Genomic DNA, 25,912 nt, shown 5'->3' with positions numbered 1-25,912 from the left:
TATATCATATGTCTGCTTATACTCAAACTTATCTTGAAACATATACCAGTTCAGTCATGATTAACCAACCTTATCTAAAAGCTCTTTAAGTGTACTACACAATGCATTTCATTAACTTTCTGGGAAATCCTCCACCATCTTCACAAGGCCTTGATCAATCAGTTGGCATATCATTTGGATGATCCAGATTAAAGGATCTTAGCACACCATCATCGGTGAAGATTGCCCTCTCCGGTTCACATAACCACCATTGGCATTTGGGTTCCTAAATTGATTGGTGAACGCCTAGCAAAGAAAAAACAAAACATAGAAAAGGACTGGTGAACATATCTCTAGCCAAGTGGTAGGCAGAGTGAAGGGATTTATATTTCTTTTATTTCTTAAGGCTCAATTTGTTTAAAATGGGTGAAAAATTTTCACGCAGAAATATTTGAACTATATTTTTGCTTTTTTTATGATATAGTCTTTATTTTTCTTGCCATTTGCATAAAGTTTTTGTTGCAAAAGTGGCAGAACTAATAGATGAAAATATTTCATTTTGAAAAAATCTTACCCCTATTTTAACCTAAAAGCAGCAAAAACAAAGCAATATTAGCTGGAAAGGGGAGGGGGGGCGCAGCAATAACTTGCAAAGTGGGGTGCTTAAAAAATGTTTCAAAGTAAACTTACATTAATCTATATCTATATTAGAAAGTGGAAAGGGTCTAGCCACAAAGCTCACACTCTCTAAGGTGTCAACAAGCTGGTTGGTAAGGTCTCCTGTTGGTGGTAGTGGAGACCTGGGATCGAATCCTGGTGTTGGGTGATCCCCTTGAGAAGATACAAAAAAAAAAAAAAAAAAAAAAAAGCTCACACCTTCCTATTCCTCTCAATTGTCACATGTGGTTATCTGTTTTTAATTAAATTACTAAAAGTGTAAGAACAATAGAAAACCTCTTAGGTCTTCTTTTTTTTTTTTTTTTTTCTAATAAAATCCATCATTACTCTCTAATAAATCATTCTTAACCTCTTCCTCCAATATCTAATGTTTATAGCATCTCCCTCCCCCATTAAATCCCTTCTTTTATTTCCTCTTAATCTCCATTGGCCTGGCCCTTTTGACTCTCTTAATAAAGAAGGGGTATAAATTAGATGGGTTTGGCTCAGGTAAAGAGCCAGTCCAACCTTAAATATGGAACCTAGCCTAGACCAAACTGATATTAAAACCCAAAATTTTTAACCCAAACTTAATCAAATATCTATTCAAGACCATGCATTTTGCATGGATTTACTTGCTAGTATATATTAAAAGTACAAATGGGCTTGTGGCCACTACCATTATTCATTAAATCCTATATTTAAGAGATTTTTCTCACCAATAAATTTTATTAATTAGATCTATATCAAATACTTTTGACAATATAAAAAACACGTTTTTAAGATTGACAAAAAAATGGAACTATTATTCAATCCAAGTGGTGGTGTAATTCAAATGTTTGGGTCAAATGGATCAAACCATGATGTGATAGTTAAATAATAAAACTTAAAATAGAAATAAAGACAACAAATTTTAAGCACGTCTCTAATATTTTCTATTAATCATGTTAAAGAAAAATAAGTGTGATGAACAAGAACTGTTTATATTGATGATAATGAAATACAAAATTTAAAACCAATCAGAAAATGAAATTGTTCACCTATTTGATAGTGGGCCAATAGTTTAACTTGTTGGGTCAAATATGTAAACACTTGATGTCATAATTAAATAATATAAAGAAAAGAAGATAAAAATACAAAAAAGATTTGTGAAAACTATAGAAATATCGTAGAAAACATTTGGCTACATCTGTAATATCATATTTTCATATATTAAACAAATCTGTGTTTAAAAATAAGAATTATTTTTATATACATAGAAATATAAAAAAATTGAAGAAAATTTGGACACATCATTACTATTATCATGATCTAAAATTTCCATGTGCACATTTCCTAATAATGAAAAAAAAAAGAGCCAAACTAAATGCCCAACTAAAACCAAATTGGTCAACAAGAATAGTCGAATAAAGATAAAAATAAATGCAATATTAAAATAAAATAGGATAAACAAGAAATTTAAGAAAGATAATAAGAGAAAAAGAAATAATCTTTTTTTCCTTTTTTCTTTTTATTCTTTATTTTTATTTTGTTTATTTTTGTGATCGGCAAAGGAGACAAAGAGTTTAACTCATAGGTTAAATAAAGTGAGAAGCTAGTGTGATAAATGTGAAGATAGAAGAGAAATTTAGAGTTCAATCCATCTCAGGTATTTTTATTAGGTTTTAGGGTTTCAAATTTTGAGGCCCAAGCTTGAAAAATTTTTGGGCCGGGCTATAAATGGTCACCTGACTCACCTCTTATCAAGACATTTTTTATTTTTTATAATTGAATTAGGATGATCTTTTCTCATAGAGCGCTCATCACATCGACCTCACAGCATCTACTAGCCGCACATCGGGAACATCTTCCGTACTCCTATAGAAGATGTTCCCAATACAGTGCGGCTGGTACATCACAGAGCGAAAAAATTTCGGGCCGGGCTACAATGGCTGATACATTCTGTGATGCGTGGCTGATACATAGTGAGGTCCGTGTGAGGATCGCTGACTTAGTAGCATTACTGGGCTCTTTAGTTTTGTTAATCCGCGGAGCAACCGGACGGACGAAATATGGAAGAGCAGACGGAGAAGGGAGAATCAATGAACCAGTAGCAGCCTTCAACCGGGAAGAAGAGGAAACGACGCCGTCGCGGGAGGATTTCATCGGCCGATTCTCACGAACGCGAAAAAAATCAAACGGTCGTTGAAGTGGTAGAATTAGAAAGAGAAGAAGAAAGCAGAGAATTGAACCAGAACATGAAGAAGAGGAGGAAGAGACAGAAATCGCAGCAGACGGTGCCACCGCCTCAACCGTCTTCGTCATTGGCTTCCCTTGATTTCGAGACGTCAACACCTGAGAAGCTAGAAAATCCCAAGGCGCGGTTGTTGGGTTCTCCGACGGATGACGAGAATCATTCAAAAAACAAGGTCTCCTGCCTTGATGAGACTGTTGAAGAAGTCGAGGAGAATGGGAAAGAGGCAGTGGCCCTCGAGGGAGAAAAATCTGGTTCCCGGAGAAGGAGGAGAAGCAGTGATGATGAGAAACAGGAGAAGAAGAAGAAGAAGAGGAGGAAAGGAGGGCGGGTGGTTTCATCCTATTTCCAGAAGGCCAATAAAGGAAAGGAGATGGAGATCAATGAAGTTCTTTGCAATTCCCAGTGCTTGTCGATTGATTCTAAGGTTAGAAAAGATGGAGAGCTTGATGAGAAACAAGGTGAGAGGAGCAAGGATAGGGTGGGGGAACAGAATTTGCATAATCAGATTGAGGGAGTGGAGGTGTCTTCATCCGATTCTTATAGAACTGCGAAGGTGGAAGAATTGCAATTGGAGGAGGAGGTGGATAAAATAGAAGATTCTGCCTACAGGAGGAGGAAAGTGTGTCATCCTCTGCGCAAATTTCAGTATTCTCCAACTTCACCTGCTGGAGAAGACAGCAAACTTGACGAGGAGGAAGAGATTGATTCAACAAGGAGTAGTAGTAACTGGATGGTTGATGAGAATGTCTCTACTGTGGCAGTGAGGGTAACAATGTTTCCCCCTGATTCCCATGCTACAGCGAAAGCAGAAAGGGTGCAACTGGAGAAGAATATGGGAATAGTTGAAGATTCTCCATCAAAGAGGAATTCGAAAGGAGAAAAGAGGCAGAACAGAGCAAACAAAGAAGTTGAAGTGGTTTCCCCTTACTTCCAAACCTCAGGGATGCAAGAAACAGGGACGAAGGATATGGAGGATTTGAAAATTAGAACGCCAAAGCTGCGTAAGAAGACTTGTTCTAAGGTGGCAGTGGTTTCTCCTTACTTCCATGATGCTCCCAATGAAGAAGAGAGTGACTGGTCGGATGATGAGAAGAAATCCAAGAATCCCCTTAGCCTTTCTGCTTCCCAGAGACTGGATGAAGCATACAAAAGGAAAACTCCAGATAACACATGGAAACCTCCACGGTCACATTTTAAACTTCTCCAAGAAGAGCATGCCCATGATCCTTGGAGGGTAGTTGTGATATGCATGCTCCTTAATCGCACATCCGGTGTACAGGTAACCCTTGTTTTTCTTTTCCCATTTTTCTAAATTGTCCAGCCGGTGCTCTTATTTGTCATCCTTAAATGATAAACCTGTATCTTAAAATTTAAATGATGCTGTGGTTAGCTTGGTTGGAAAGCCTCAATCTTGTTATTGGAAATACAAAGTTTATATGTTACTTGTTGATTGTACTGGAGTATTTAAAACAACTAGTTCTTGTCTACACAGAAAAGAAAATTTTCAAGTTATTCCACTCAGGGACAAGGTGAATAGCTTATGCTGCAATTTGAAGGGGATAAAAGGGCTAGGGGTAGACCAAAACGGACTTGAGTAGTAGTAAAAATGATTTAAGTGCCAATATTTTAACAATGGATATGGTTTTAAACAGATGGAACTTCTAGTGACTCAGATAAGTTCCTTAAAAGGCCTTTATATTTATTTTTGTCTGAATCATCACTCTGCCATGTAAAATTGGTTCAAGTGGGACCCAAACAGATCTTCTCTCTCAATCACCCATGTATATCATAAATGGTTTTCTTTAATGCTCAGTCAGATAGTCACTATACATGGAAAGCATATATCTTTTGCTTGTGATAGAAATGAAAGAATATATTTCTTTATCAGAAAAAGAAATGTTATTTTATTAATGTAGTAGCATGAAAAACTCCTTTGTCTCTTCGAGTATGGGATGAGGAGGGCAGCTCTAACGTGACTATACAACGATATTTTTAAGCATATTCCCATTTTACAAATACCTGGTGCTCCCCATACAAGACTGTACAATCATATGTAAGCACATCACTTTTCTACAAGTTTGCCATCACCCAAACAATCCCTTAATCTGGCAATGCCAAACTTCTTAGGCCTCTCTCCAACCTTTGTAGAAAGTAACTAGCAATTTTGGTGTCCACCCCAAACTTCTTAGGCCTATATTATCAACTATCAATATCATCTATTCTGATTATCACACTCTAACAAGGTTCACCTTGAACCCTGAAATGACATCAGAATATTATAGAACCACCTTTAAATTTAAGGCTTCCTGATACTGATGCATTCAGAAAAACCAATGTATTAATCAGCATAATGCAAATGAGAAATAACTGGACCCTCCAAATTCATCCGAAGATCTTAAATGGGATCCAATTCTTCTCCTTTAATAATTAACGCACTCAAGACTTCCACAACCAGCATAATGAAGAAAATGGATCCCCTTGTGCATATCCCTAGAGGTTCTGAAAATTTCCATTACAGATCCATTCACAAAACCTGAAAAAGATGTGGAGGAAGCACAATATATATACTTCACTTTTTGAAATCAGAAATTAACAGGTTGTATGTTGCCTGATTTTCAGAATATCATTCATGAATGGAGAAGCTAAGGAATATGCCAATCTGTTCAGCAGATTGGTCATCCAAGATATATACTTCATCTCTGGATGCCTAGATTGTGGAAGGAGTGCACTAGAACAGTGAAATCTTTCTATAATACACCAATCGGGAATTTTGTAATATCATTTTCAGGTTGGATGTACTTGGGGTAGCATAGACTGATCAAGGTTATTGGAAATTCTGACTACCAATCTTTTGAAGAGTAGATCTTTTAGGATAACCAGCTTAGGTTTAATGAGTGACAAGAATGAAGCAAATCTTTGATAATATTCATCCAATGTAGGACTGTTTTATTTGGTAACTATTTTTCTTTATGCCATTATGATGATCCTCATGAATTTCTTTAGAATTGTGGCCTTGCAAAAATCTTTTGAAGTACTATCCTCTTTATTGCTTTTCTATATATTGGGGAATTTGAAGACAAAGAAATGAAAGAATATTTGAAGAGAAAACCTCATTTTGGACAGGTTAATGGTTTATCCAGATTTTGAAGACATTGAAAGATTCTTAATAAAATTTCACTGTTATTGATCAAAAAAAAAAAAAAAAGACATTGAAAGATTCTTAGTAAAATTTCACTGTTATTGATCAAAAAAAAAAAACAGACATTGAAAGATTCTTAGATTTTGGCATACTCTTGATCAGTGTTTTAAAAGGTGTGGGAGCGTGGGAGGTGTACACGCTTGGAGGCGCGCCTCCAGGCAAGGTGCTCCCAAAATGCCCTGAGGCGCATGCCAGAGGTGCTGACACCTCTGAGGCGTACACCTCATGCGCTTTTTTCATGCACATTGTTAGAGTGAGCCGAATAAGGGTAATTTAGTAATCTTATGTCAGTTAAGTACTTTGCTTATGTGGCTGTTTTATTAGAGTACTCTGCCCCACACTTAAGTGAGGGCAGTTTAGTCTTTGTAAGTGTAATTAGAACCTAATAAACACAAGGGGGTCGACTAAAATGGAAGACTAATCAGTTCGACTAAACCCTCCTGTTCTCTCTTTCTCTTGTCTTCTTCCTCATCTTTTTCTTCCTTCTTCACTGGTTCGGACTACTGTAGCTGCTCCAAAACATGGTATCAAAACCAGGTTTCTGACCTGCTTCCGCTTGCAAAGCATCTCAGCTGTGTTCATGACACCCTCCTCTTCGTTTCTAGTTGGTTAATGGAGAGAGCTGGTTCGCCCTAGGTCTGAGGCATCACAGTTCGTTGCTCTCTGCTGCGCACAGTTTTCTTCATCAAGGAAGGTGATTTCAGCAGTGAATGGTTGGCTGATACTCTCAAAGGAAGGTTGGTTATTTAGTCCTCTTGTGTTGCTGGTATTTCTGGGTAGGAACCCTTCAAGAATCAGTTAGTACTGATTAGAACCTAGAGAACTAGGTTCATTGTTGCCCTAAAAAGGGCTGTGTGTGCAGTAGCCGAATGGTGTAGGGCTGCTGTGAGTTGTTGAGTGGTGTTAGGGCTGCTGTAGGTGGCCGAGTGGTGTAAGGTAGAATGCAGTGACCTTGCCAAGCTCCTTGTGGTCGTGTAATGCCCTCTTAAGTGTGTTAAACAAATCTGAACTGCTTGTAGCAGTTTGACTGTGTTGTGGTGCTTGTGATGTGCAATTTTTTTTATTGAGTGGTTGTAAGAGGGCCTACTGTTGTGTTGTGGTGCTTGTGATGCTTATGTGGGTCGTAGGTGTGTGAAGTCAGCAGTAGTGTAAAGAAGAACAAGTGTGTGCTCCCACTGTTGTGTTTAGGGGCTGCAATAGGTGCTGAAGTATCAAACTGTGAACAACATCAATCAGCTTGTAGCTGAGAAGTAAGGTTAGAGGCAACTGTGAAAGAGTACAATGGCAGCAATAGGAGATGGCTACAATGATCAGAAACCTAATGTGGTAATTTCCTCCGACTACCTAGGGGTACAAATGACCTCAATTAAGCTGAATGGGGAGAACTATGTTCCATGGGCCAAATCAGTGGAAGTGTTTCTCAAGGCAAAGAAGAAAGTAAAGCATGTAAGAGATGAAAAGCCATCGGAGGACTCTCCAGGGTTTGATGATTGGGAGCAAGAAGATGCTCAAATCATGACTTGGCTGTGGAATAGTATGGAACCTAAAATTAGTGCCAACTTCATGTTTCTTGATACGGCTAAGGATATATGGGAGCATGCTAAGAAGCTATATTCTGGACAAGATAACACAACAAGAGTGTATCAGCTTTATCAGGAGTATTTTGATTTACAACAAGGAACCAAAACACTAGAAGAGTACTATGCCAACATGAAGAATATAAGGAATGAACTCAATGTCTATCTCCCCCTTACTCCAGATATTAAAGTTCAGCAACAGCAAAGGGAGCAACTAGATGTTACAAGATTTTTAGTGGGGCTGAAGTCGGAATATGAACCAGTTAGAGCCCAAATATTGGGGGGCTCTACTCTTCCTACACTTGAGGAAGTATTCTCAAGGCTTCGTAGAATCTCTTTGGGACAGACAGAGAATTCCACACAGTCTGATAGATCAGCACTTGTGACAGCTCGAGGGGTTGGATATAGTACAAGAGGGGGAGGTCATGCTCCCCGAGGAGGCCGTGGCAGTTCCATGATTAGTCGGGGTGGTCGTGACTCAGGGGGAGGTCGTGGCAGAGGGAAGAATAGCTCTACAAGGAAATGCACTCATTGTGGTAGAGAGAGACACACAGTGAATTTCTGTTATGATCTACATGGCCCTCCCTCTAAATGGGCTAATCATGCTGTAGCGGGTGAGGTTGATATCAGTGACAGTAAACCGGCAGACCGAACTCATCCCACATCTACATCTACCTCTGGGAGGGAAATGGTGAACGTACCGCGTGATGAGTATGAACGGTTCCTTCAAACTACTTCACAGCATACCACTGCCACACTTGCCCAATCAGGTATTGCTTGCATGTCATCTAAAACCTCTCCCTGGATTATTGACTCTGGAGCCTCAGATCATATGACCGGGACTCCAGGTGTGTTCTCTTCTCTCTCTGAAACCTCCACATCACAAACTGTTACACCTGCCAATGGGTCCTCATCTCCCATATGTGGTGTTGGTAATATTGACATGGCTCCTGTGCCCTTATCATCTGTTTTATATGTCCCTAAGTTTCCATTCAATCTTATGTCTGTTAGTAAAATAACCAAAGCTCTTAACTGTTCCGTTACCTTCTTTCCTTCCACCTGTGTTTTTCAGGATCTCAAGACGGGGAAGAAGATTGGTGGGGGGCATGAAGCTGGTGGACTGTACTATCTTGACGGTGGTGGATCTTCAATTGCTCTTTAGACTTCGCTTACTCCTCTACAATGGCATTGCCGACTGGGACATCCATCTCTCAAGGCTCTCAAGATTTTGGTCCCGTCATTGAGTCATTTGTCAGTTTTGCAATGTGAGTCATGTCAGTTTGGGAAACATCGTCGTGTGTCCTTCAGTCCAAGAGTTGAGAGTCGTATGTTGAGTCCTTTTTCTTTGGTTCATTCAGATGTTTGGGGTCCAATCAAAATAGAGTCTTATAATGGGTACAAGTATTTTGTCTCCTTTATTGATGATTGTTCAAGAATGACATGGATTTACTTAATGAAAGAAATAAGTGAATTGTTTTCTATTTTTCAAAAATTCCATGCTGAAATACGCACACAATTTGGTGTTCCAATCAAAATTCTCCGTTCAGATAATGGTCGTGAATACTTTCTTACTTCATTTCAACAGTATTTAGAACAGCATGGCATTATTCATTAGACATCATGTGCATACACCCCTCAACAAAATGGGGTAGCTGAACGGAAGAACCGTCAGCTTCTTGAAACTGCTCGGTCTATTCTTCACCACATGAATGTTCCTAAACGTTTTTGGAGTGATGCTGTACTCACTGCATGTTTTCTCATTAATCGGATGCCCTCCTTCATTCTTCATGGTCGGTCCCCCTTCTCTATTTTGTTTCCCACTTTATCTCCATTCCCATTAATTCCTCGTGTCTTTGGTTGTGTGTGCTTTGTCCACAATCTGAGCCCTGGAATAGACAAGCTAGATGCACGCTCAATTAAATGTGTCTTCCTTGGCTACTCACGAACTCAGAAAGGGTACAAGTGTTATAATCCCATTACCCGGAAGTGCTATGTCTGTCCTGATGTCACCTTTTTTTGAGTCAGTCCCCTTCTTCTCAAGTCCTGAAGCACCCTCGTCTCCACCCGCACTTCCTCTTCCTCTCCCTGTTAGTGATCCAGTTCCAGATGTTGTTGTTGGAGTAGACTCATCACCTCATCCCATGCAGATCACCACTGAACGTCCACCAATCCGGCAAGTGTATGCACGTCGAACGGCATCGGCCCCTCCTCCAGCTTCTACCTCATCTGCGGATCCTCTCATGGCTCCTATTGTTGAACCCTCAAACCTTGATCTACCCATTGCCTTACGGAAAGGTAAACGCAGTTCTACCCTCCAACCCATTTCCAATTTCGTTTCATTATCTCGTCTTTCTACATCACATCGCCAGTTTGTTTCCCTTTTATCCTCTATTTCCATACCTAACAATGTCCAAGAAGCTCTCAGTTCACCTGATTGGCGGCAGGCAATGGAGGAGGAGCTTTCTGCTCTTCAACACACTCAAACGTGGGAACTTACTACTCTCCCACCTGGTAAGCATGCTGTGGGATGTAAATGGGTGTATACTGTGAAATACTTGCCAGATGGTAGTGTAGCGCGTCTGAAGGCCAGACTTGTTGCTAAAGGTTACTCCCAGTTGTATGGAGTAGACTACATGGAGACATTCTCTCCGGTGGCTAAGATTGGTTCTGTTCGTGTACTAATTTCCCTGGCAGTTATGTATGATTGGCCTTTGTTTCAGCTTGATATCAAGAATGCCTTTCTCCATGGTGATCTTGTGGAGGAGGTATATATGGAGCAACCACCTGGGTTTGTTGCTCAGGGGGAGGATGGTAAGGTATGCAGATTGAAAAAGGCAATTTATGGGTTGAAACAATCGCCGCGTGCTTGGTTTGGGAAGTTCAGTGAAGTGGTGAAGAGTTTTGGAATGAAGCAGTGCCAGGTAGATCACTCAGTGTTCAGCTATGACTCAGAAGCTGGGAAGATTCTATTAGTGGTCTATGTGGATGATATTGTCATTACTGGCAGTGATAAATTGGGGATTGGAAAATTAAAGGTATTTTTGCAAAACCATTTCCAAACAAAAGATCTTGGAACATTGAAATATTTCTTGGGAATAGAGGTTGCCAGGTCAAAACAAGGTGTAAATCTGTGCCAAAGAAAATATGTTCTTGATCTATTGGAAGAAACAGGATTGTTAGGTGCAAAACCGGTTGAGACCCCTATGGAACCAAATGTTAAGTTGAGCAGTGATACAGGAGAAGTATTTGAAGATCCTGGAAGGTATAGACGACTAGTGGGGAAGCTGAACTATCTAACTATCACGAGACCCGACATATCCTTTGCAGTCAGTGTGGTGAGCCAATTCATGCAGGACCCTCGTATACCTCACTGGGATGCAATTCTTAGAATTGTGTGGTATCTGAAAGGAGCTCCAGGCCGTGGACTATTGTATAAACCAGGAGGAAAACTTGAAGTAGTGGGGTATACAGATGCAGACTGGGCAGGCTCAGTGAATGATAGAAGATCTACTACGGGCTATTGCACATTTCTTGGAGGAAATCTTGTGACGTGGAAGAGTAAAAAGCAGACGGTTGTGGCCAGAAGTAGTGCTGAAGCTGAGTATAGGGCCATGGCACATACTACCTGTGAGTTAGTGTGGTTGAGGAATCTTCTACAAGAAATTGGGTTTCACATGGATAAACCTATGAGACTGTATTGTGACAACCAAGCTGCACTCTATATCTCATCCAATCCTGTATTTCATGAGAGAACAAAGCACATAGAGGTTGATTGCCACTTTGTGAGGGAGAAGGTCCTTGCTGGAGAGATAAACACAGAACATGGGGGCTCGAATGATCAATGGGCAGATTTGTTTACAAAAGCTCTAAACTCAGGGAAAGTGAATCATCTATGTAACAAGCTGGGATTATATGACATATATTCTCCAGCTTGAGGGGGAGTGTTAGAGTGAGCCGAATAAGGGTAATTTAGTAATCTTATGTCAGTTAAGTACTTTGCTTATGTGGCTGTTTTATTAGAGTACTCTGCCCCACACTTAAGTGAGGGCAGTTTAGTCTTTGTAAGTGTAATTAGAACCTAATAAACACAAGGGGGTCGACTAAAATGGAAGACTAATCAGTTCGACTAAACCCTCCTATTCTCTCTTTCTCTTGTCTTCTTCCTCATCTTCTTCTTCCTTCTTCACTGGTTCGGACTACTGTAGCTGCTCCAAAACACACATCTTATATAAAAAGACAGAAAAAAAAAACGAAAAAAGAAAAAAAAAGGAAAGGAAAAGAAAGGGAAGGTAAATAAAAAGAAAGAGAAGAAAAAAAGAGAAAAGGAAAGGGAAGGGAAGAAAAGATAAGGGGAAAGAAAGTGGTTTGCCCCCTGCCCTTTTGGCTGGGGGGCTTCTCCCCCCAGACCCCCACCCCCTTTTCGATGCATCCCAATTTGTTTTTTTTTTTTGAGTTAGGGGGGTCTTGCTCCACTCCACTTCAACAAGACCCCCCCTTTCAACTAATGTTATGCATCTTTATTCTTCTTAATATAAAAGATTTTTATTAAAAATAAAGAAAAAATGAGATCCCCCCTTTCTCTTCATCCTCCTCCTAACCCCCCTCCTCTTAAGGAGGCTTACGCCTCTTGCATTCTGAACTACGCCTCACTCCTCTAGGTAGTGGAATGCCTCGTGTCATGCCTCCGTGTTTTAAAACATTGCTCTTGATATTGCCAATGTTTGACTGAGGATATATTGTCTTTTGATTTTTGTTATCTGATGTATTGGGTTTATTCTACATGGTGTGTTTGAGTTGTAGTGAAGCTGGGGCATTATTATTCTTTTAACTGTTTCTCTTAAGTAATAAAACATGGGAATATGATATTAATTGACACATTGCTCATCTCCTCATAATATCATATCTCTGTTTCTTGATTTATATCAGTTCTTTTACATTTAGTTTCTCCTTGGCATCATAGCAGGGAAGGAACCCCGCTTTTCTCTTTCTGATTGAAGATGTTGTAGATTAGTGTAATCATGGAGGTTAGATATTTAGATGATATCAGATCTGTATAACTGGGAATCATGAAAAAAAAGAGGTTTCTAGAGCTTGATGGAAGACTATTTATGGGATCTTGCACACATTTCATCATGATTTTTTTTTTCTATGATTTCTTGTCAAAGCTCAAGAAAATGCAGTTTTGTATATGTCTGGTTGTTGCTTTTTGGTTGGGGCTTTACACCTGTTGTGGTAGTTTAGGTTTCTGTTCTGGAATACAATGTTTGAGGTCTAGGAAGTGTTTTCACAGTGATTGGTGAAAGTTCAGCATTTGTTGATCAATATTCTACCCATGTTTGCTGCCATCCTCTATTTTTGGATTTCTTTCATCTGCCATCCAGTGTAGTGGCTATGCAATGGATATGTTACCTTTATTTTTTATCTGTTGGAAGGAATGGTAGTAGCCCCTGTAGGCTGCTTGAAGGGCTGTTATTAGCCCTATTATTTATTTATTTATTTTTTATTATTTTTTTTATCAATAACTGAACTAATTGCCCTATGTTAACTTGTGAGCATCATAAAAGAAGCTGGTGGTTTCTTACAGTGGGTGTGATTGAATAATGCCAGTCAAATATGGTGTTATAGACAGGGTGGTTGGGTGCTCAAGTAAAATATCACACCACAGGGTATCTTTATATGATTAATCAATGAAAAATAATTCTGAAATGATTCCAATATTTACTTCATTTCTTTTCTTGGACCATTGAAATGGTCGTCAGTCTCTTATTTACCTTTAAGGCCATAACTTGTGTATTATTTCTTGTTAAACCACATTTTCTCAAGTTGCATATCTGTCTATGTTTCCATGTGTTTACATATATACGGAGTATGCTTTTGTTTAACAAGCGGAAACCTTTTTATGTGCCCATGATATTCCTAATACTATAGCTTCTTCAGGATCACGCCAAGTTTTATCATTCCATTCATTATCATTGTGATCATAATTAACTGGGCTAATGAATATAGGACAAAATTTGGTTCATGTTTATGTACCATCACTTGTAGGTACCTCTATGATACTAATTCCCTAATGTGTGGCACCATTATGATTGAACCTAATTATTTATTATGTGCTCTTATTAATCCAGTTACACTATTATCTTCATTGCTCTTATTAATCTAGTTTCACCATTATCTTCATTGCTCTTATTAATCTAGTCACACCATTATCTTCATCTAATAAAGGGAGTATATTTTTAGGCTAGAAGAGTAATATCAGATCTCTTTGCACTGTGTCCTGATGCAAAGGCTGCAACATTGGTTGCTACTGAAGCAATAGAAAACGTGATTCAGACTCTAGGATTGCAGAAGAAAAGGGCAATCATGATTCAACGATTCTCTAAGGAGTATTTAGAGGAAGGCTGGACACATGTGACCCAGTTGCATGGTGTTGGAAAGTAAGTTCTTTCTAGATTTATTTGAATTTTATGGGGTTATATCTTTATCTTTTATATTTCTTTTTGTATTCCTTTAGCCCATGATTGCATTGAATTCTCCCTCACTTCATCACTCGGGGAGTTCCCACTTCTACCTATTTTACTTGTTTTCCCACTGCCAGGAAAACCAATATAGTTATTTATATTTTTTTCCTTTTCTTACAGGTATGCAGCTGATGCCTATGCAATATTCTGTACAGGGAAGTGGGACAGGATTAGGCCTACTGACCATATGCTGAACAAATACTGGGATTTTCTTTGGTTATTAAGAAAATACCGTGATACAGACTTAGTGAATGGAGAATGATTTGGTTATTTGCAGGGTACATAAATTTAAGAATGTAGCTTTCTGTGTTGTTTGAACACTGAGAGAACTGGATCTATATGATGTTCTGGTTCCTTGATGGCTGAACCTTGAACCACAGAATACGGGATCCATGTTTATATTCAGAGATTACAAGATATCCAACATTTACTTTGTTTATCCAGTTGGGCTTTGGATGAAAAACTAGTTTGTATAGTGGCTATTGGCCTAGCTATGGACTTCTTGACTGATGGACCCATCAAGCGAGAAGTTGACTAACTTTTAATACGGGTATTGGTTCAGTGATTGGAGCTGTTGATGAGGCACATGCATTTACCTTAGGGTGCCTTAGAATGCTGAGCTTTCTATCCAGTCACCGCAGTCGTATAAGAATCCCTCTACAACTGAAGGGGGAAAGGAGAATACGGGTAAACAGTAGACAAGGGGCACAATATGTATCAAAATGGAGCTAGAACCTAATCACTTGTTCCTCTGAGATCCAACAAGATGCTGTAGCCATTCTTCATTTGATGCCCTGAAATGTCGAGATTTGGCATGTCTGGATGATTCACCAAGTGAATTTGGCACCCCTTTTATGCAACCTTGGAGGTATGATTTTGCTTGCATGGAGCTAGATTATAAGGCTACATATTTTACTTATTATTTTGCTTAATGCCAAATGGCATTTTGTTTGGCATCAGCAGTATGCACCTGTAAATATTTGCCATTTCCAAGGGTTTTATACTTAATTTATATTTTATTTATAATTATATTTCTTGATCTGATCAAAAGGAGATTATATTTTAACAATATTTTTGTAATTAATTATTAGTTGAATTTAAACAAGTACAATTTGATCTTATCCCCACTATTCAATCTCATCTGAAGGTACCCAAATGCATCTTGTTTAGAACCTGAAGCTATCTTAAGCTACATTGGGAAAGAGAATGGTCAAATTCTGTTGCATGATCCAATCAAAGTCAATCCAGATTCTTATTTACTGATCCAAAAGTAGAAAGGTTATTGTGGTCGAAGCTAGTTTTTATATTCTGAATTGTAGTCCAATATTAGAAGAGGTAGCGTTAGTCTGATGCTATTGCTCTTTATTCTCTTTGTTGGTTGGATGCTGATCACAAGAAGAATTCTTTTTTGATACTGTACTGTTCGAGCAGCCTTTATAGCCTTGCATTGAGAATATCTCCATACTTCTGTGCTTTATTTCATGGGGATATATTCCCAATGCAAGGTTGAAAAAGGCAGTTGGAACGGTGTAGGCATGGGCTTGCCCTGACGGAAGCCATTCTCCATTTTGTGAGGGCCCATTTGGGATGGCTTCAGTGTTGATTGATTGAGCTGGTGCTACAGAGAAGCTACAAAAAATAGCTTCACCGGAAAGTCAATTTCTCAGCTCATGTAAGTGAATTTTCAGCTTTCCTTATGCATTTTGTTTCCTTCTTATTTTCTATCAAACCAAACACAATCTAAGAGAAAAGATTTTCCTCACTGAAGAAAGTATTTGATGGTCAGAATTTAACCATGCAGGAACTAAATTCATCGTAACAACCTTTAAGTGAAATGCTGTTGTGGATGCATTCGTGGGAAGAATTACCGCCATCGGCAGCAGCAGTGAGGGGGGCCCACACAGCAGCTTATCTTGCCACGTCAGCTCTTCTTGCCAGCTCGCCAATAGTTTACTTATTCCAGTTCTGTTCTTACTTATCTATTAGAGATAAGAACTGAGTTCTGTTAGAAGTCTGTTAGAAGTAGTTCTGTTCTTACTTATCTATTAGAGATAAGAACTGAGTTCTGTTAGAAGTCTGTTAGAAGTCTGTTAGAAGTAGGAATTTGATTTAAAGTTGGATTGTCCTAGCTTAGTCGAATGGAGTAAGGAGTCTCCTCTTGTAATCTCCTATTTAAGGAACTGTGATTTGTGAATAAAGTATTCAGTTTCCAGTCAAGAGAAGAGTGAGGAGAGTTCGGGTGGTCTCTTGGACAAATCACCCATTCGATTTTCCACAATAGGGTCTGTACGCAAGGGGAAGCAAGAGGTTCTCCCCGTGAACTGACCCGTGACGAGATCCTACGCCCGGGCCCATAACAACTGCACATTTGATTTTTGTCATAGGTGAGGTGTATTTTATTGAAAAAGTTATTCAAGATCAACCGCATGCATTTTGTAGTTTTAATGTATAAAGCACTAAGAGCATATTAAGAGAAAGAAAACAAAGAAGCCATGAAGTTTACCATATAATTGTCAGCATTTTCATAAGAGCTTGAAGTGAAGCAACATGGTTTCTTAACCATGCCATTTATTCAATGATAAATGGTGAATGCATTGGACTGGTCAGGAAATTGGTTAGCTACGTGAATGGTGAATGGATTGGATTGGTCAGGAAATTCCTCAGCAAAGGAGCTTGGTGCAGCAATTCTGGAGCATGTTTTAGACACTTGGGATGGCAGGGTACACCAAGATAACAGTCGGTCCCCATTGGTCTACCACTATTCTATTCAATAATAAGTTGCATGAAAAGCAGATTGTTTTCCAGTTTCCAGCTTCCACTTCATGTCTTCATCATTAGAAGTCAGAACGTGATGTCTTTCTCCGTTTAACTTTTCTTTTGGGTGAATAGCAACTTTGTTGATTCTTTCTCTGTTTAACAGTAGTTATATAGAAAGGAAGCAAAAGGTCCCTGGTCCTTGGTCCCCTGCAACTACCCAACGAGAATTTATATGGGATTGGATTGGACTTGGTCCATCCGTAATAAATTTATATTGGATTGGGTTGGATTGAGCCAATATCTGGTCCATTAATAGAAAATAGGAATATAGGTGTTAAAGGATCAGGTTTGAGTTAGAATTAATATAAATTAAAACAAATTTGAACAGAATGGATGGTCCATACGTTGAATTGAACGGTCCAAAATGGTCCAAAAGATTCATTGGATTGGATTATACTTGGTCCATTTATAATGGATTTGCATTGGACTGGATCGGATTGGACCAAACCCGGTTCAATTGACACCCCTAGACATATACAGGGGTCTCTACTTCTGTAATAGGCATAAAAATGTAATCTACACAATACAAATGGAGTCCCCGGGAATGTACCATCAGATAACTATGAAGCAAAATTTTTGTCGATGGAGGCTAAGATCCAATCACAAAAAAAAAATGTAGGTATCGGGTTTGTCACCTACACTCATGATAACATTTTTATTTATACAGGAGAACCATGCACGACTTCACCAATCATACGTTGAATGCTGGGCAACGCTAAGAGGGTGAAAAAGCTCCATGATCAACCTTTTTAAGGCACCATTGTAGTTGTCTGTCTTCTCTGATTCAACCTAGATGGTCAACCTTTTAAGGCACAACCACCTATCAGCAAATTGAAGCACTCAAGGCTTAACCGATGGAATCAGATAGGACCTCTCAGTTTTTACTAGTTTCTTATAAAAGGAACTGAAAAGAGAATGGCTCACTCTCCGGTTAATAGAGCTAGTAGACAAGAAAACTCTCTTTTTTGATTCCTCAAATCCTTGATACGTCTTAATCCTGAGGAAAGCTTTTAAGTTTGGTTTTCTGTTATTCTGTATTTTTCTTTGGTTGTGCTTAGTGAATTTATCTTGCTTATAAAATGATGGATTTTAATCTCATTAGAGATTAAATCTAATGGGGGTATTGATTGATCGATTACATAAAAAACACACCTGCACATGTCTTGAAATTTAAGAGCAAACTGAGTATGTTAGTAGAAAATTAAGCCAATCACATTATATTGAGAGCATACTTGAGAAATTTAAGCATTTAGGATTTAAAGAATATAACACACAATATGATTTTAGTATAAAGCTAGTAGAAATTTTCGATAAATCAGTTGTACAACTTGAGTATGTTAGTGCAGTAGGAAGTTTGATGTATTTTATGCTTTGTACTAGACCTGATATCCCATATGTAATAACTAAACTCAATCAATTTATAAGTAATCTCGATGCAGAACATTAGAATGTAGTTGGGAGAGTACTTGGGTACCTCAAAAGGACTTTAGAAGTTGGTCTATTCTAGTGTGATTATCCAACTATACAAGAAGGGTACACTGATGTGAGTTAGATTATCGGTAATGGAGATAACAAGTCCACTTCATGATAGATTTTCATCCTTAGTGGGGGTGCGATCTCTTGGACATCCAAGAAACAAACTTGTATATCTCACTCAACCATGGAATCTGAATTCATAGCCTTGGCGACTGATGGAAAAGAGGGTAGATTGATTAAGAATTTATTATTGGATATAAAAGTTTGACCTAGTCTTATGCCTCAAATTTCCATTTATTGTAATACTGAAGCAACTCTATCAAGAGCCTATAGTGGTACCTACAATGGTAAGTTCGGATATATAATTTAAGACATGAATTTGTTATACAACTGATTAAAGATGGAATCATCACTATAATTTATGTGAGGTCGGGTAAAAACTTGAATGATCCAATTACTAAAAGGTTTGCCTAGAAAATTGGTAAGAATGACAACTAAAGAGATGTGATTAAAACCCTTTACTTAGTCACCAGTAATGGTAACCTGGTCTTGGGTTTAACGAATAACAACAAGTTACTATAATATAACTGTTAGCATTGACATTGAGAAATTTCCATCGCAACATAAACAGTGGTTTTTGTTACAATGAGATGTTGAGTTAAACTCTTAATGAAGTTCTGAAATGTGTCAAGTAACCAAACACATAGTGGAACTTCACCTATGTGAATATAGATGTTGTACCACTTCTCATGAGAGCTTGGATTTTTTTCTCAGGATTATTCATGAAACCAAGAAAGAAGCACATGGCCATAACAGTGCTGAAAAAAAATTGAAACTATTGCAAGGATAATACATTTTTATGTATATGGATATCTCTAGTCTGTCTTGAGAGTAATTGGTTTAAGGTCTTATCACCAATTACTTTGACAAGACTCTGAGATATTTGTACTAATTGAATGTTTAAATTATTAAACATCTTTTGTATACATAACTATGTCATAGCAGTTTAGATCAATGCAGACATATGTAATTGATCAATCAAAGTGGGGGATTATTAGATTTTAATCTCATTGGAGATTAAATCCAATGAGATTTGATTGATCAATTACATGAAAAACACACATGCACACATGTCTTGAAAAATAGTTTTTTCTCTTATTAAAACAAGTTTTCAACTTGTCCCACATTGGAAAATTACTAAACTTATTTTGAGTTTTTAAATAGGAGCTTATTTACACTCTTTAGAAATATAAGAGGAGAGTATAGAGGTTTGCTACCGCATAATGCGTGTGTACATGTGTGTGCACGTGTGTACGACATAACAAGGCGCTTTAGAACGGCTTTGACTTTTGGTGCAAGGTTGAACATCAACAGTCACAATTTGATCAGGTGTGATCAAAGATGACCATTGAAACATGCTAGAAAGAAGACCAATTAAGTGCCTTTCACCTCATGATTGTATCCTCTATTTGGTTAGTGGTTAGACCCTTCTACATTTACTAATCTCTTTCTCTTTTGTGTCTTGCATTTGGGAATACTTCTCTTCAGTCTTTCGTTGTAGATGGGATCCCCCACAAGATGGGTCAACTTATTTAGCTCCAACTTGTGGCAACAAAAAAAAGGGCAAAATGCTTATGGAGGATAACAAGAATAGTTGTGGTATGGACCATTTGAAAAGAAAGAAATCAGAGGATTTTCAATGAGAAGAGCAAACCTAAGGAGGAAGTAATTGAAACCATAAAAATCAAATCTAAACACTAGGTAAAAACTATTGATACTTTTAAAGATGTTTCAACAAATGAAATAATAAAGAAATTGATAGAAGTGGCACAAATGGAAACACATAAGGAAGTTAAGATGGATCAAAAACCTCTAAAGCCAAATAAATTGAAGATGAACCTAAATGGTGGCTCCTTTGGTAACTTTGGGAGGGCATGAATTGAGGTGTTCTTAGATATCATCATGGAGAAGTTGTGGCTTCGTTCTTAGGACTAATTGAATATGGAGACTCGGTTCATGCATAAATAATGACTCTTAGAATGCTTGAAATTAGTAGTACAATTAGAAGATAAAGAGTTGGAAGTGGAAGGGGACTCACTATTGGCCATCTCTTGGGCTAAGCATATAAACTTTGCACCCTAGAAGTATTGATTTATATTCAAGGAAATGGACCTTCTTGGTAAGAGTGTTAATTCTACATTTGGGTGAGTTAAAAGGACAACAAATGGATTGGGACAAACTCTATATTGCAATACTTTAAACTACCGAGTAGCTAAAGTACTTGTAATCTATTTTTTAAATTAATAAACAAAATCTCATTTGTTGATAAAAAAGGCAATAGCTCCATACTCTTTAGAGAAAGGATGTTAGAATACAACAAAAACAACATATATTCGTGCCCCCTTTTTCTTTATATGTCAATTCATTAGTACTCTCCCATGGCCCTAGTTTACCCTATAACAGAAGATCCTTGGCAACACCTACTCTTGCGAGAGTCTACCATACTATGTCTATGTGCTATTCTAGAGACCCCCCCCCCCTTAAATGAGGAATTCAATGTAGAAATCCAACCCTTTCTTTCCTCACCAAATACCTTATACTCCAAGGCACTTTATCCATTAACAGTAGCCACTTTATGACCGCTTGGTAGTTTCCTTCATCCTGTAAATTTGTTTTGGCCTTCTATTGAAGCCAATTTTAGTCATTGTAGTTGAGCTAACTATTATGCTTTAATTGAGATACCTACATCAATGGGTTGGGTCTATAGAAAGTTAGAAACTTATATTTCCTATCATCTCTGACCTCAAATGCCAAAGGGTCAGAAATTGCCTAAACAACACCCATCGAAGTTCAATTTTCTTTTTCTTAGTCTAGTGCTTCCCATTGAACATAAATTTATTGTCTTGAATGATCTGTTTTGGTTATGAACTTTTAGGTTGTTGATGATTGTAATGCTTGTTTGTATAGCTAGAAAGAAGATAGAGAGAGGGAACCTCAAATCACTCAAAGAGGAGCTTAGAATCATTGTAAGGTTTATGGGGATCATTCACCAGAGGCATAATATGCAAAACAGAAAAGAATCACTTAAATATCGTTAGCCACATTATTCTAGGGCAATAGACACACACACACACACACACACACACACACACACACACACACACACACAAATTTCAAACTCATTAGGCTCAGTTTGGAAGGAGTACAAATACAAATATGTATAGTGAAAATACATATAAAATACAAAGTTTGAAGGACTACGAATACAAATATGTAGAGTGCAAAACCTTATATTTTATATGTATTTGTACAATAAATATTTGTATTTGTACTCTTTCCAAAGTAAGCCTTAGGTTCAATTTGGAAGGGGTACAAATACAAATATGTAGAGTATACAACCTTGTATTTTATATTATTTTCTATGTATTTGTACTATACATATTTGTATTTGTGCTCTTTCCAAACTAAGCCTTAATTACAAATCTACTATCCATACTCCAACAAGAATATTAGTACTCCTAGACTACTTAACCAAATTAAAGGCTATGAAATTTTAAGCACAACCAAACTATTATGCTCAACAGACAATCAGAAAAAAAAAAAGAAAAAAATACCCCTACTGCTTAATGATATAAAATACATGGGAAATTAAAAAAATTCATATCTGACCACTTCTCTCCTACATTAAATATTATGGTATTTTTAATCCTTTTTAGAGTGGTGCCTTACTTCCGCTATGTGCACCTCATGCTTTTGGAATTCCTTGTACTTTATTTGTTCTTCTTGCTTTAAATAAAACATGTTTTTTTTTTCATCTGTTCTACTATTCTGTTGTATAAAATTAGTGAGGATGCTGAGTTGAGCTTTCCTTTCTACTGCAGATGTAGGCATTGGTCCTGGAATTCTAGGGCTACAGTTGAGCTTTCCTTTCACTCGTCTATGATGGTTTCAAATGACTACATAACGTCTAATTGTCCAAGCAAGCTTTAAATATCTACATGGACAAATAAGGATTGCAACTTGGAATCCAACCCAAAAAAAAGTTGGATTGATGGTCAGGTTAGGGATGGGGTTGACTTTTATCAATTTAACTTTACTTCAAGTTGGATTCTTAAGCTTAACCCTAATGAAAAGTTAACATTAGTAGTTTTCTTTCCATATGGCTATGATTTGTTATTACTAATTTTATGATTTTAGATTTTCTACAAAAGATTTATTATAATTCATAATACTCTAATTATTTGAAGCATTTCTTTATCCACTTTACATTAGGTCTCTTAAAGGACTAAGATAATTTGTGACATTTTATAAGATTAGTAAGTTTGTTTGTGCTTTGCACGTGATAATTCTAGATGATGATAATGATAATAATAATGTATCATAGATTTTCTATAAACTTTATGTATTATTTATTTATTTTTTATTATTACTCAGATGCGGATTGAAAATCCAAATCTGATTACATAAACACGTCATCCAAATATGTGACAATCAAATCGAGTTGTGAAGTTTCTAGTATCATTGATAGGCCTACTTGATTGAATAGATTTTTCTTTTTGTAATATTTAATCTTTTTTGTGTATCTTTTTTTTTGTTCATTTATCAAAAAATTGTAAGATTTAAATAGAGGGAATTGAATGGGGTGAAAAGTAGTAGTTTAAGTTACAATTTAAACCTCACAATTAAATAGGAACTAAATTTAAAATGAGTATTTTATTAAAAAAGTTCCACAATCTTATTCATATTTTTAGTAGTAGTGTAAATATAGAATTATAGATGTGTTCAATTTTTTCTATAATTTTTTTTTTGTATTTTTGTGTGTAAAAATAAATCTAATATGTAACATTTTTTTGTTTAATATGATAAAATATATGACATTAAAGGTTAATATGTTTGTATTTTTATATTTTATTATTTATTTATGACATTAAAGGTTAATATGTTTGACCCAAAATTTGAACTATTGATCTTTGCCAAATAGTAAAATAATTCTATTTTTTGGTCAATTCTAAATTATGTATTTCATTTTCATTACCAATATAAATAATTCTTATTTATTATGTTTTTTTTATTTGATTAATTAAAATATCATAGATGTGTCTATTTTTTTACATTTTTTATAAGTTTCTATATTTATTTCTATTTTAAATATATTATTACTTAACTATGACTTCATAGGTTGATCAATTTGATTCAAATGGTTGAATTGCTTAGCCACCAATTGGATTAAAAATGGATTTGTTTTTGAGTTAGTTTTAAAATATATGGGTTTATATTGTTAAAAATATTGGCATAGATCTAATTTAATAAGAGAAAATGAGAGTTAATAATTTAAGTATTAGAATTAATGAGAGGGAATTAAATAAGGTGGGAAGTAATAATTGAAGTTACATTTTTAACCTTACCATTAGAGATAGACTAAATACACAATTATGGGCACTTTAGTAGCCATTAAAGTTGTAATAAAATGACTTTTATACACTTTCTCAAACAAAGAAGTAGAGGGTAGTTTTAGTTCAAAAAAAGTTTCACATTGTATTCATACTTTTATATGTAGTATAGATTATAAGAAGATAGGAAAAAAGTAAGATACTCGGGTTGAGTCCAACCTAGCCCAACTTGAAGTCAAGTTTGGATTAGATTGGGTGAGTGAGCAGAAGATTCAGAACCTTGGGTTGGGCTGGGTTGACCCTAACCCAATGGACTCATTACGATGAGTATTAAAAGTTCAAACCGTTAATATTCCCCAACTCTCAATATTTCTTGAACCAACCTATTAGTAGACCATAGAACATTAGTCAGAATAGAGGGCTAAGCACCATGCAATATATCATTAAGTGAATCCAAACTTAAGATAACATTAATCCAATCAAACAAAGAGGCATTTGGATTTAGATATGTATGGATCCTAACTTAGACAAAAACCAAAGAGGATTTGTAAACTCACAACCAAACAAGAGATGGTTGGCTATCTGCTCTTCAAGATGACAAACATGGCATAAGAATTGGATAGAAATACCCCATTTGGCCATGTTACAATTCACTACAATACCATTATGCAAAGATCCCCATCTGAATGCTATAAGAGCTACATCAAACATCCAAGTTGCTTTCCAAACAAACCTCCGATTGGATGATGAAGACCCACAGTCATGTAAAAGGCAAAAACAAGACAATATAGAAAAAAAGAAATTCACTCACACTAATTGATTGTAATTGAAACCAAATATATATAGTGGTCAATTACAATATCAATTTTAATTTCAAAAAGGATATATGGTAAATTTGGTTGGTGATAAAATAAGTAAGTAATTAATAGGAGAATTAGTGAGTAACTGAGTTAGTTATTGTTGAGCTATACATGTGCTAACATGCCCCCGCAAACTGAGCTCACTCTTAGTGATGTTCAATTTGGAACGAAGATCAACAAAGTGGGCCTTAGGAAGGGCTTTAGTGAGGATATCTGCAACCTGATCTTTGGTTGAAATATAAAGCACTTATAAATTGTGAGAGGCCACTTTGTCGCGAACAAAGTGAAACTCTATCTCCATGTGTTTGGTGCGAGAGTGAAAAATAGGGTTGGTAGTCAGGTATGTGGCACCAACATTATCACACCACAATGTTGGAGTGGTGAGAGAGAGACCTAGTTCACCAATTAAAGATTGTAACCATGTGAGTTTAGATGCTGCAGAGGCAAGAGAGTGATACTCAGCTTTTGTAGAAAACCTTGCTACTGAGTGTTGATTGTGAGAGGCCCATGAAATAAGGTTGGGCCCGAGGTAGATTGCATAACCACTTGTGGATTTACGATAATCTGGATTGCCAACCCAAAGTGGAGAGTGGCTTTAAGATAACGAAGAAGGTGTTTGATGGAAGTTTAGTGTTCAATCGTCGAATTGTGCATGTACTGAGATACACAATTGACCATAAAGACTATGTCGGATCAGGTAATAGTTAAATACTAACCAATAATGCTCCAATATTCTATTGGATCGGGAAGAGATGAACCAGATGTGCAAGTTAAAGTGGTAGAAGGAGATGGCTAGTGTATTTTTGTTGGAAAAGATCCCTAGTGTATTTTTGTTGATTAAGAAATAGACTCGTAGAGTTGTAGATGGCTTCAACACCAAAAATATAATTGAGCTGACCAAGGTCTCGTAAAGCAAAAAGTAGAACCAAGTGACTGTAAGAGAGAGTTGATTGCTGAAGTTTCATTTCCCGTGATAAGATCATTGACGTACACCAAAAAATAAATGAGAGTGCATCCATTGTGGTAAATAAAGAGAGAAGAATCAATTTTAGATCCAACAAATCCATGTGCTTGAAGAAAACTGCTGAGACACTGAAACCAAGCTTGTGGGGCTTGTTTTAGTCCATAGACTGAGAGTTGCAGTAAGTAGACATGGGTTGGGTATTGAAGATCCACAAACCCGGGGGGGGGGGGGGGGTT

At 37.0% G+C, this 25,912-nt stretch overlaps 1 protein-coding gene across 7 annotated transcripts; it reads left to right on the top strand.

The window, feature by feature from the left end:
• Positions 1-2,629: 2,629 nt before the first annotated feature.
• Positions 2,630-16,386, top strand: LOC148852992 (DNA glycosylase superfamily protein). Of its 7 annotated transcripts, none has more exons than XM_088942457.1 (6): positions 2,632-4,151; positions 13,889-14,085; positions 14,290-15,037; positions 15,317-15,447; positions 15,767-15,841; positions 15,971-16,386. In XM_088942457.1, exons 1-3 carry the CDS (start codon positions 2,874-2,876, stop codon positions 14,429-14,431), a joined length of 1,617 nt encoding a protein of 538 aa, XP_088798583.1. In that variant the 5' UTR covers positions 2,632-2,873; the 3' UTR covers positions 14,432-15,037; positions 15,317-15,447; positions 15,767-15,841; positions 15,971-16,386. The 7 variants fall into 7 exon arrangements, with proteins under 7 accessions (XP_088798585.1, XP_088798583.1, XP_088798581.1 ...); XM_088942455.1 differs by having other exon boundaries at positions 15,601-15,841; XM_088942454.1 differs by having other exon boundaries at positions 15,317-15,841; positions 15,971-16,180; positions 16,233-16,386.
• Positions 16,387-25,912: the final 9,526 nt, after the last annotated feature.

The sequence above is a fragment of the Nelumbo lutea genome, chromosome 5 (assembly GCF_056320005.1).
Source record: "Nelumbo lutea isolate HS-2025 chromosome 5, American lotus-T2T, whole genome shotgun sequence".
Taxonomy (NCBI): Eukaryota; Viridiplantae; Streptophyta; class Magnoliopsida; order Proteales; family Nelumbonaceae; genus Nelumbo; species Nelumbo lutea.
This window is presented reverse-complemented; position numbering and strand designations above follow the sequence as displayed.